Source organism: Stegostoma tigrinum, chromosome 48 (genome assembly GCF_030684315.1).
Source record: "Stegostoma tigrinum isolate sSteTig4 chromosome 48, sSteTig4.hap1, whole genome shotgun sequence".
Classification (NCBI taxonomy): Eukaryota; Metazoa; Chordata; class Chondrichthyes; order Orectolobiformes; family Stegostomatidae; genus Stegostoma; species Stegostoma tigrinum.
Window position 1 is genome coordinate 1,908,986 of NC_081401.1, and position 13,507 is coordinate 1,922,492.

A 13,507-nucleotide genomic window follows, 5' to 3' on the forward strand; every position below is an offset into this window, starting at 1 on the left:
GATGCAGTCTGGCGTACTAACCCCTGCATTGCAGATGATGAGCACTCGCTCTCAGATACCTCCTCCTTTCTCCTCTGGACCATGACCCCACCATGGCACATCAGACCATTGTATCAGCTACAGGAACTAATCTTACTTCATCTGATCACCTCCCCCAACAACCAACCAACATTACCACCAAGCTGATTGTCCCCCAGGCTCACACAACTCACTTCTACACCCTTCCAAATATCAACAAACAGGTTTGTCCTGGCAGAGCCATTGTTTCAGCCTGATCCTGCCTAACGGAACTCATCTGTTCCTATCTTGACTCAGTCTCCTCCCCCTGGGTCCAGTCCCTGCCCACATACATCTGTGATTCCTCTGATGCTTTACACCAGTTTCAGAATTTCCAATTTTTAAGTTCCAGCCACCTCCTCTTTCCCATGGATGTGCAATCGCTCTTCACATCCATTCCTTATCAGGAGGGAGTTAGGGGTCTCCGCTTCTTTCTGGAGCAAAGACCTGAACCCACCACCACCCTCCTCTGTTTGGCCAACCTCATCCTCATTCTCAACAACTTCTCTTTTAACTCATTTTCTTCAGGTCAGACGGGTGGTCATGGGTCCCTGTACGGCCTCAGTTATGCCTGTCTCTTCTTGGAACCGCGGAACATTTTTTTGTTCCAGTCTTTTTTCTGGCCCTACCCACAATTCTTTCTCCAATATGTTGATGATATCATCGGTACTGCTTCCCTCTCTCGTTGGGAATTGGAAAAAGTTCATCGATTTTGCTTCCAATTTCCACCCTGTCCTCGCTTTCACCTGGTCTGTCTCTGACTCCTCCCTTCCCTTCCTTGATATCTGTGTTTCCATTTCTGAGGATATACTGGCCACATATAGCCACTATGAACCCAATGTCTCCCACAGCTATCTGGGCTGTACATCCCCAGAGCCTACGGCCTGTAAAGATTCTGGCCCACTCTCTCAGTTCCTCGTCTCCATCGCATATGTTCAGATGAGGTCAACTTTGACAAGGGAGCCTCTGAAATGTCCACCTTCTTCCTCAACTGAGGATTCCTGAGCTCTATTGACTGTAGGGCCCTCACCCAGGTTCGACCAATGTTCCGCACTTGTGCCCTCATATCTTCTCTTCCCTCCAGCAAAGAATGATAGGGTTCCCCTTGTCCTTACCGACCATCCCACCAACATCCACATTCAGAAGATCATCAGACGCCATTTCTCACGTCCAGTGAGATGTCACCACCAGAAGCATATTCCCTCCCCTCACTTGTCCACCTTCCACAGGGACTGTTTTTTCTGGGGCATCCTGGTCTACTCTCCATTTACCCCAACGACAGGCTTCAGCCCCACGGTACCTTACCCTGCAACTGGCGAAGGTGCAACACCTGCCCATTTACCTCCTCTCTCCCCGGTATCCAAGGGCCCAAACATACATTCCAGGTGAAGCCACACTTCACCTGCACTTCCCAGAATCTAGTCTGCTGCATTTGCTGCTGATGATGTGGTCTCCTCTACCTTGGGAAAATGAAACATACGTTGGGTGAAAACTTCACAGAACATCTTAGTTCTACTCATTTCCGGTTGCCTGCCACTTGAACACACCACCCTCTTCCCTGGCCAACATCTCTGTCTCAGGCTTGCTGCAGTGTTCCAGTGAAGCTCAATGCCAACAGGAAGAAGAACATCTCATTTTCCACTTAGGGACCCTGCAGAACCTCCAGACTCAGTATCGAGTTCAATAAGTTTAGGGCCTCAGCTGTCCCATGTCTTAGCCCCCTACCCCACACAACAGGCCTTTTATCACATAGTCTGCCATTACACAATTTCTATTGTTAGTCACTAACAGTCCGCAGTAACAGCTATGTGCCCTGTGAGCCATATCATGACCAACTGCTTTGTCTATCCAACTGCTCTTCTCTCTCTATCCTTCATCCTATTGTTTACACTTTACCCCATCCCCCTCCCTATTTTCTGTATATACACTGACGTTTTCCCAGCTACCATCATTTCTGAGGAAGGATCACCGGAATTGAAACTTTAACTCTGTTTTTTTTTCTTCACAGATGCTGCCAGACTTGCTGAGCTTTTCCAGCAACTTCTGCTTTTGTTCATGATAAGGATACTCTTCAGCATAACATTCACAGCTACAAATACTGACATAAAATAAATTGAAGCAAAATTCACTTTCAGAAATCACAGAAATATGTAAAGAGCCAAATTCTTGTAGGTAATTATGCTCACACTCCTTTTACACAGATGAGTGCTTTCAGATTCGATGCACATTTATATTGCAGGCATTCATCTGATGTTCGTGTGAGGGCACAGCTCCATCTGATACAATTAGCAGATTTGGGAAATGCCTGACAGAAAATATGCAGCAAATCAAATCACAGCTATAAAAGAAAGATCTGGCCAACTGACACTGTACAACACAGGGTGAGTCGTAGAACTTTAACATGGCAGAGACAGACACTGATTAATTCTGCGCAATATAATTAGGGACAGATCGTGGTGGGATAGAAACTAGGCAGACTTCCCATTTGTCACAATAAAGGTAGTGATGTAATCATATGAAGTGTGTTGTTCAGTAGTAACTGAGGGGCTAATGGTAGAAGAAGTGGCGACTGAGTATGGCACGACAGAAGGAGAAACATGGTCAAATCAGTCATCTGTTACATTCGGTATGACTGACATTTTCATATGGACTTATTTGAAATCCAATGTACCATGACTCCTCTGTCAGAATAGATCCATGACTAATAAAACATGAGGTCCTGACAAATAAATGTATCCATGAACGAAGGGACCCAACACTCAGATGCCCTGACCAAAATATGATAACACCAAAGCAGAAAACCATTATCCCGTGTAAGTCTAGTCTGCATGAAATTACTGTTTTTCAACAGTATATTCAATTTCCGCTCCCTATGCTTGAACCATAATACAGGCCTTTAACCTAGCAATGCATGGTGATTGGTACCATGGAACCATTGAACCATAGAAATGATACAAAACATTTCCCCATCTAGTCCATGCCAGCCCAAAACACAGAGATACGCTATCCAATCCCACCTTCCTGCATGCAGCCCTGCAGTTTACAGCTGTTTAGAGGCAGATCCAAATACTTTTAAAAAGAGTTTCGGCTCTGTGAGTCCTCAGTCAAGTTAGGGAGTAAATTAAAGGCAGACTCAGGCTTTGTGCAAAAAAGGCTTTGCCTCACGTTGGCATCGGTCCAGCCTCGTAATTTAGTTTGGAATTTATCTTGCAGTTTCACCAATTAAATTTTAATTACTAAATCTGAAAGTCTTTTACCATACATGATTTTTAATACAAAAATATAATTATGATGAGTTACTAAATTATCGTATAAAAGATGAATAAATCTTTCAAAAGAAGAAATAGCAGTGCATTATCAACTCTGGAACACATGTGAATCCATTTCCAAGTGATGCACTTCTCCAGTAAATGCCTCCGGAATTGCCAAACAAACATTTCAGTCATACTCACGCTACGAAACGAATTAAAACACAGATCAAAATGGGCTGAAAACACAGTTACCAAGAGGTGGCTTCTATCATTTTTTCTGGAAAGGCAATTCATGGTGTCTTGGTTAGTGACAAGAATGATTCCAAATCACGCAGGTTTTTGGAAAACCGGGAACAACGAAACAAAAGAAAGGGGAGAAATATGTTACAATGTTAAAAAAAGCATCATATGCTGGAAATTAGAAACAACAACAGAAATTGATTGAAAGACGAAGCAGGTCTGGCAGCATCTGCGGAGAGAATTAAAAGTTATTTTCTTTTTCAAATCCAGTGGATTAAAGTATTGATGGTAGCTAGGAAAGTGTTTTCTTCATGCAGAAGATAGGGTGGAGGCAGCGGATGAGGAGTGAAAGATAGGTGGAGAGATTGAACCCAGTGAGAAACTGAAACTATGAGACACACAGAGAAGTGGATAACGGTGACCCTAGGAATATGTATAGCTGCTAATGGGGAATGTTAGTGGCTAACAATGGGTTTGCGAAATTCATCTTCATAGAATCCCTACAGTGTGGAAACAGGCCCTTTGGCCAACAAGTCCACAATGACCCTCAGAGCATCCCACCAAGAACCATCCCCTATTACCTGCCTGCTCTACATACATCTGGACTCTGGAGCTGTGAGGTGGCAGGGGGCAGAGGAAAACTTGGGGAAGGTGTTCAAGCCCTAAAATTGTTGAACTCCACACTGAATGCAGAAGGCAGTAGAATTACCAAGCAGAAAATGAAGTGCTGTTCTTCCAGCCGACGCTGAGCTTTGCAGCAAGTTTGAAGCAGACATGTTAACTATGGAACAATGTGGTGTGTTGAAGTGGCAGGCAATGAGACACACACAGGTTTTGTTTTGTGGCCGGAATGTTGGTGTTCTACCGAGCAGTCGCACAGTCTACATGTCGCTATCGGGTGTGGTGTCAGGAATTGACGAGGAATAGACTGGGGCGTACGAGGCAATGGTCGTCGTGGATGGCCGACAAGACAGAAGGAAATGTGCGCCTGGTGGCAACATCCCACTTGAGCTGGTGAATGACCTTGAAATAATATGCAAGTCATACTCCACAGGTAAGTTAGTATTGGTCGAGAGAGAATCAGATACATTTCTTTTTCCGGTCAATGACTGAATGGAAATTCTCCCAATAATTGCATTTCCATAAAAAATGCGAGTTCTCTCTAGTCCTGAAGGACAGTATTCATTAATTAAATGAAATGATACTTTATCTAACAATTTGTCATATTTGGTTGTGGAAGGTTGCAGTGCACTAATCAGCTCGTGCATTTCCAACATTACTGCAGGTGTATAAACTGCAATGAAGATGCATCAATAAGACTAAATGATATTGCGAATTTGCAAGATCATAGAAAGATGACACAAATTCAAGAGCTTGAAAAAAATCACATTATTAAATGCGAGTTGTGATGCATTCAAAATTCTGAGTTTTTTTCACTTCAGTGGGTCAAAACCTCAATCAAATTGCCATTCAATATGAGCCTTTTTTGAGATGCTTCTTTGATTGTGCAAACAGAACAATCAAATCAAAATTCTGAGTATAGAATCAATTGGAATACCTCTTGCAAGTGATGCCCCAGATGTGTCTTCATAAATTTAACAACGGTCAATATGTGTACAATAATCCTTGTTTTAATTTAAACTCAAACTGTTATTCTCACGAGTATAGTTTCTTACGTTGTTGCTTCGACACCTTATTTGAAACCAATGCGATGTTTATGAGTATAAATCTAGAAGTAGAAGTACTAAATTAGACGATTGAACAAGATAAAGAAAACGAAAAGCTGATTTCTTTCAGATCTATTTTTCACAATTTTTGCAGTCATATGAAAATCATCCAAGTCGATATCTGTACTTAGAACTAATCAACTTTAATTCTAATCACAAAATAAAGTGACATTATGAATGTTTCTTGGATTTTTTTTGAACCTCATGCTTATCCTTTTGGGCCCCACACCTCAGGAAGGACATACTAGCCCTGGAGCATGTCCTGCAGAGATTCACAATGATGATCCCAGGAATGGTAGGTTTCACGTATGATGAATGGCTAAGGATCCTGGGATTGTACTCATTAGAGTTTAGAAGGTTGAGGGGACGTCAAATAGAAACTTACAAGATAATATATGGCTTAGAAGGGGTGGACGCTGGGAAGTTGTTTCCATTAGGTGGGGAGACGAGGACCGGTGAGCACTGCCTTAAAATTAGAGACGGTAAATTTAGAACGGAAATGAGACGACATTTCTTCAGCCAGAGAGTGGTGAGCTTGTGGAATTCATTGCCATGGAGTGCAGTGGAGGCCGGGACGCTCAAGGCAGAGATCGACAAATTCTTGATCTCTCAAGGAATCAAGGGCTACGGGGAGAGTGCAGGGAAGTGGAGTTGAAAAGATCATCAGCCATGATTTAAATCGTGGAGCAGACTCGATGGGCCGAATGGCCTTACTTCCACTCCTATGTCTGACGGTCTTATGGTCATACGGTCTTACATCTCACTCTTCTTGATTTGTCTTCAGAGTCCTCCCTCTCTACAATGAGTAATTTGCGGTGCAATCTGATCTTAATTTGTAACCAACATATTGGTGCTCAAAGGACATGGCGATAAGAATGGATATGTGGATTAGCTGGGCAGGCCTTTTGTGAGCCGAAACAGACAGGAGGGTTTGTATGGCCTCCTTTCATACTGTATAAATCCATGCAATTGTTTAATGTGTTTACTTTAATTTCTGAACAAACGGGATTGTTTGATGGAACAGTGCAGAGACGACTTTATTTTTTAATGTAATCAAATGCTATATCTGGTTCCAAGAGCATTGTATTTGGACAGATTGAAGGAAAAATCTTTTCATACGAAACAATGGCCCGTACCAGCCTGAGAAATTCTGATTGGAATAAAGAAAAGGAAACTTTGCTCTGAATTTAATTTGGGCCAATGTGCTCTGGGAGTTTTTGACAGGATAATTTGGAAGATTGTTTGTTCTGTATCTTATTATTTCCCAACATGCATCAATTATTTTATTGTTGTTATTTCAGCGTACATAAGAATGTCATGCCAGGAAGAATCAGATTCCCAGATACCCATACCCAGATTTTAAAAATTACCTGAACTTTCAACGGAATATATGGTGAATAATGCTGCATTTAGTGGTTCGAATGCCAGCAGTTGTATTTTAAAGTCATTGGTGAAAGCTGGGAGATGAGGGAAAAGAAATTGTTCAGAAATGACAAAAAGTGTGGATGTTAAATCCATTTATAACTTGAAAACGGGGAAGCCACAATTTATGATGAACGGAGATAAAATGAGGGAGTTGCAATTTAATTAATTCCAGTTTTTATCACTTGAATAAAAATCATTGCTGCTCTCATTGCAATCTCAAGCCCACAATTCCATCCAATCTAACAACCTTTCACTCTGACTTGAATATCAGTGGGAATGTGGAATGAAGTAAGTTAGATCTTCCCAATAACTAGCTCGTGCACATTCGGCATAATTGCCTTTTGATGTTGTAAACCCGCATGCTCAAGCAAAAGTACATATATAAGAATCTGAAGAAAGGGATTTGGCTCCTCAGGCCACTTCGAAACAGCGACAAGATCATGGTGTTCTGGCTGTGGCCTAAACTCCACTTTCCTGCCTGCCCCAATACCCTTTGACTCTATGGCTGAAGGCCTGAAGTCTTGTTATTAAAAAAAAAGACTTTTGTAGCAGCACAGCCTTGCTGTGTTTATGCTGTACTAATTTAAAACACCAGTATCACTCATGTCTGAAGCCACTGCTTCAATCTTGCGCAGCCATATCCCATCTATTGTTGCCGATTAAGGGAAATTTAAAACAAAAACAGGAAAACGTCTCAGTTCCTGGAAATATCTTTTTTGTTTATTTCTTTTAAAGGCAGGAATGTTTGCTGGTGAATTTACATCAATGGACTTTTAATAATGACCAAAAAACGTGATGCTTGACAGATAAGTGCACGTTAAATTTAATCTGTACCTTTTCTCACATATTTCAGAGGTATGAAGCCTCCAGGAAGTTAAGACACAATGCCATCTTCCTGAAGAAATGTCCCGATCAGAAATGTCAACCTTCCGGTTCCTCTGATGCTGCCTGGCCTGCTGTGTTGCTCCAGGCTGCGTGGCCCTTAATTCGTATATGTTTGGTTTTCTTTTTCTCACGTTTAGCACAAGAGACCATTTTTGTGTGCGTTTGTGCGAAATTTAAACAGAAAAATCATGTTATTGTTTTTCACGGATTTTTACAGAGACTGTGAAAATCCTCCGGCCCAGATTTTACAAGCGCATCTCTCAAATCCATTTCCAAAGGGAGCCTTCTGCTGGTGAGCCTCAGCAGCTTGCAGAAGAGGCCAAATCTTGACAAACTGTCGAATAAGAATATATAAAGTGGTGCTCTTGGTTGATTTGTCTGTCATTGGCACGAATTAACAAGCCTCGACATAGTGATGATACACATTGCAGAACTGCTGAACCACTGCTACTTCGTGCTGCGTGCAGGTTTAGTGAAATGTTAAAGTCACCTCAAGGTGTTAAGCTGGACTCACTATTTATGACATTTCATAATCAACTTGGAGAAATATTTAAAAGCATCTTGGAACTGACCTCTGAATTTTGTCTGTGTCACTGCATAAATACATGTATGCGTGCATGAACTTAAGAGTTGCAGCATGTGCCCGCTTTCTTGCAGAATATATTTGGGGTCATTGGGATTGGTACCTGTCAAATAGCTGTCACCAGAAATTTGCGTCAGTAGAAAATGGACAATGTACGTCAGCCACAACAGGAGGAAACTACCTGAGATGGCAAAGAGTAAAACGATGGACTTTCTCCTGCTCTCCATTTCTGTGTCACATTTATTACTTTTATTCCTGTTGAATTGGAGTCTCCTGCGGGCTCTATTTGCAACTATAATGTGTCTGACAGTCCTTACATTAAACAGTAAAATAAGGAGGAACGGGAGACACGGGGTTTGAATGCGGTCAAATGTGTCAAACAATCTCCACGCAACCGATGTGTAAAATATCGCTCTTATGTCGCAGGACCAGCCTACGCTATCAAGGATAAACAAGGGCCCATACACGAAGTAAAATGGAACGTTTATCGAACAGCATAGCACACATACTGTTCCAATAACTACAGATGCTACTTTTTCTGTGCAGTATTTCGTGTTCTGCCCCTGGTAACAGATAGTTAGGAACCGATCGAAGGTGAAGGCGACGGTCAACCAGACAGAGCAGTTTAGTGAAACGTGGATAAGGAGAATTATTTGACGACATCCCGGTGTGGTGTTCAGGAAACTATTTGGAAAATGTATTGCCAGAAGCCGACTTAAAATCACTGCGACGATAATAACAAGGAGATCCGTCACCGCCATGGATACCAAGTACCGAGTGACGCATCTTGAAAGACCACATTTTCCTCGGGAAAGTGTCACTATAGTCACCAGGTTGGCTGTAAGAGATAAAGGGTGAGAGAAAGTGTGTGCGTGAGAGAGAGTCAGAGACAAACTGGCAGTCTGAGACAGAGACATGAAGAGACAGACAGATAGACAGAGGATTTGGGAAAACAATTATACTTTTAGTGTGGCGAAAGATACTTGTATCAGTCATGTTGGATTCAGCTCAGGAAATTAGTCTTTTACTCATATTTCCGATGGTTTAGAAACAAGAATGTCTGTCACAAATAATAATTGAGCCCAGGATATAAAATATTTGAGATTCTTTATACTCAGATCTTCCCTGCAATATCTAAATTTCAGAACCAAACAGACTGAGTAACCATGCTAAAAAGGCAACAGAAAGCGTGTTGAATCATATCTGAACATGGTGAACAATGACAATAACAATACAACCCAGAAACAATCTTCTTCAGCTGATGCATCAATGATCTTTTCTCCACGTTAAAGTCAGAACAGGTGACATCCACTGAAGATTGCAAGAAGTTCATTATTCTCCACAGCTCATCAGATTCTGAAACAGTCCGCATTGAATTGCAGTAGGACTGCTCGGTGGCAAATTCTCGTGCCACTCATGAGCTGGGCATTTGCGATCTCAAAAAGAAAGAAAACAGGGAAAGTGCTTGAGTACCTCACTTAATGAATCCCCAGTTCCTGCACACATGCTATGAGACAGAACGTGCGCAATGCAATACCCTGCTGGATGTGTACAGTTGCAGCAACAATCTTGAGTGCATCTGGTGGAAAAATGTTGCTTACTGACTGTTACCATGTCAATGAACTTTCACTCCCACCAGCAGGAACAGAAATTAGCCGTTTTATTGACAAGGTGCACTATAGAAATTAATCAAACGATCTGAGACAGAACCTTCTAAACCCATGACAACTACCTGAAAGAAGGGCAAAGACAGCAGATCACTGGAGATAGCATGACCTGCAAAGTTCCGTTCAAGGTACTCATCATGCTGACAGTGCCGCCATGTCAGTACCCTGTAACTACTTGCTTAACTCCCTTTCAGTGCACTTGCACAAAACGAACTGCAGGGTTCAACACGACATCAACTTCCGAAAGGAACCTCGGGTTTGGGAATGCTTGCTGGCCCAGCCATTGGTGCACGTAAACAAAACAAAGTCTAGAAATGGAATATGGCCATAAAGGAATCGAGAGAATTACAAAAAACGCAAACACGTCTGTGATAAATATCTGAAGGAAACAGGTTGTGATGTTTAAAACAAATATCTGTCGCAACGAGAATGAATGTCGTTGTTTGCCATTGGTCACTGTCTTGGAGAGTCTGCTGACTTTAGATTTCAATGCATGAGATAAAAAAGTACAGTGGTATTATAATACTCAACTGATTAAATTACAAGTTTATCATCGAGCTGAGAACATAATAAATCCTCAGCAATTCTGCAGACATGCATTTAAAACATCCGTAATCTCAGTGAGATAACAAGGTGTGGAGCTGGATGAGCACAGCAGGCCGAGCAGCATCAGAGGAGCAGGAAGGCTGTCGTTTCAGGCCGAGACCCTCCTTCAGTATTTTTTTCCTGAAGAAGTGTCCAGGTCCGAAATGTTAGCATTCCCGCTCCTCTGATGTTGCTTGGCCTGTTGTGTTCATCCAACTCTACACCTTGTTAGCTCAGATTCTCCAGCTTCTGCAGTTCCTACTATCTCCGTAAGATAAGCGTATTTTATTCTAATAATTTACCTGGAACTCCGAAATCTGCAAGGGCAGAGCACTGAAGTACAAATATCGGCCCTTTCGCAGGAGCATTCACTAAGAATAAGGAATTGGTTCCCTCTGGCTTCTTTAATAAGGGAATGTAATGCAGCTTTTCATACATGATGTTCACCACCGGAGGGACAATTATTTTGGATCATTGCTTGTACTTGATACAGTCCTAGTTGGGGAATATAAAAAAAACACAAATTAACAGCCACTTTCACGCTAATGCGTACTAATGCAATCGACCGGGTTTGAACAGAACAGAAAAGAGCTCAGTGTGTGAAATAAAGAAGTTTAAGTCATTAAATGTGTAAATCAAAAGATGTAAACCTTTGAACCCGATATAACCGTAGTTCATGGTTATACATGACACATTCGAGAAGCAAATCCTGTTTGGTAAATCATATGTTTAACATTGAGCTTGCTGGCTGTGGTGGTTTTGAAAAATGCAAACGAGACTTGTGTACATCCTAAACCGGGAGGGCAGGCAGACAGAAGTCGGTGTCCATATGGGCACCAATGGCATAGTTAGGAAGATCTACAGCAACAGTTCATGGAGTTTGGTAGTAAATTAGAAAGGAGGACCTCTATGGCAATAATCTCAGGGTTGCTCCCCTTACCACACACTAAGGCATGGAAGGAAGACACAGTCCATTGATCATGTGGTTAATGAACTGCCTTGTGCGTGGAAGGGCGTTAGCTTCAGATATATGGATCATTGGGATGTTTTCCAGAAAATATGGGCCCTGCACAACAAGGATGGGTTCCACATAAACTGGATTGGTTCCAAAATCTCTGGGAAGGAAGTTGATAGTACTGCTCGGGAGGGTTTAAACTAGTGTGGCTGCGAGGGGTGTGTGGGAACCAGAGCAAATAGTCAGTAAGTGTAGAAACTGAGCAAGAGCTTGAGACTAAGGCAAATATTGTTAAGACGAGGAGCAGTCAGGGAGAGGTTGCTGAGCTCATTGAACTTAAGGCTTGGAATGCATTTGTTTCAACGCAATAAGTGTAAGAGGTAGATCGAGTGTACTTTGAGTCTGGCCTGATGCATAAAATTAAGATTTTGTTGCTATCACAAAGACAGAATTGAAAGAGAGAATCTGCTGACAGCTTAACGGTTCATGAGAGAGATGTTTTACATGAGACAAAGATGGAAGCAAAAAGTTTTGGGGATTTGCAACTATGCAACTAAAAATAGACAAAGTCCTCAAAGAGTTTGGAGAAACTAGGAAGGACCTCAAATGAGGAGCTAGGAGGACTACAAAAGGCCATGAAAAGTCATTGGCCAGCAGGGATGAGTCGGAGGCAATAATGATTGATGAGAGAAGGACAGTGGATGTTTTCTCCATGGACTTTTGCCGGGCATTTGGTAATGTACCCATGGTAGGCTGGTACAAAATATATATTGATGTGGGTCCATGGTGTGCTAGCTTGATGAATATAGAACTGAATTGGTCACAGAAGACAGAGAGGAGATGGAAAGATCATTTTCAGAACAGAGATTGGTGTCCAGTGGTGTTCTGCAGAATCTGTGCTGGGACTTCTGTTGTTTCTTTTCGATAGAAATGATCTGAAGGGAAGTGCAGATATTCTGATTAGTAAGTTTGCAGATGGAAATAAAATGGGTAGATTTCAGATAGTAATGAGGATTGCCAAAGGAAACAGTGGCATATAGATACATTGTAGATGAGGGCAGAGAAATGCAAGGTGGCGTCAAATCCAGAATATGCAATTTGATTCATTTGGCTCCAAGTGAAGATTTCGTCTGATCCATTTGTGGAAATTGTTCGGCCACATCACATTTTCAAGGAAGCATTAGCTTTCTTATTAAAGAGCAAACGAATGAGGTGGGATAATAAAGTGTGAAGCTGGATGAACACAGAAGGCCAAGCAGCATCTCAGTAGCACAAAAGCTGACGTTTCGACTCTAGACCCTTCATTAGAGAGGGGGATGGGGCGAGGGTTCTGGAATAAACAGGGAGAGAGGGGGAGATGGACTGAAGATGGAGAGAAAAGAAGATAGGTGGACAGGAGAGTATAGGTGGGGAGGTAGGAAGGGGATAGGTCAGTCTAGGGAAGACGGACAGATCAAGGAGGTGGGATGAGGTTAGTAGGTAGGAAATGGAGGTGTGGCTTGGGGTGGGAGGAAGGGATGGGTGAGAGGAAGAACAGGTTCGGGAGGCAGAGACAGACTGGGCTGGTTTTGGGATGCAGTCGGGGGAGGGGAAGAGCTGGGCTGGTTGTGTGATGCAATGCGGGGAGGGGACAAACTGGGCTGGTTTTGGGATGCGGTGGGGGAAGGGGAAATTTTGAAGCTGGAATACGGTATGCAGCATATAGAACAAAGCGTTCAATAAATTGTAGAATGCGTTCAGAACTTGTGTTCAAAATGCACGCGACATTGACAGGCCTGGAGTTTGCCATCTATTATGCAGTCATTGCGGCTGTTGGAGTTCCAGGTAAGGCACTGCAGAGAGTTAGTAATCTGTGATTCAGTGCTTAATTCCATAGTTCTTTCACTCCACCGGTAATATTACTACATGTCGCAGATTTCCTTTATCACATTCGGTGTTTTCTTTCCCATTTATTGCAGATACATCTGAACTTTAAACTATATGACATTCCATGTTGACACTCTCGTGCAACATTTTTGTTGCAATATTGAACGATCTGATTACCGTGAATGTTATAATGCCTCATTCTTAACATAATCTCTCCTCTAATTAGATTCGTTTTCCACATTAGAACAAATAATTTGGTACGTTGA

The 13,507-nt window shown here is 42.2% G+C and overlaps 1 protein-coding gene across 1 annotated transcript; it reads right to left on the bottom strand.

Moving 5' to 3' along the window:
- Positions 1–8,098: 8,098 nt before the first annotated feature.
- On the bottom strand, positions 8,099–8,929 carry LOC132207469 (probable G-protein coupled receptor 139). Its single transcript, XM_059643109.1, has one exon. It carries the CDS (start codon positions 8,927–8,929, stop codon positions 8,099–8,101), a length of 831 nt encoding a protein of 276 aa, XP_059499092.1.
- Positions 8,930–13,507: the final 4,578 nt, after the last annotated feature.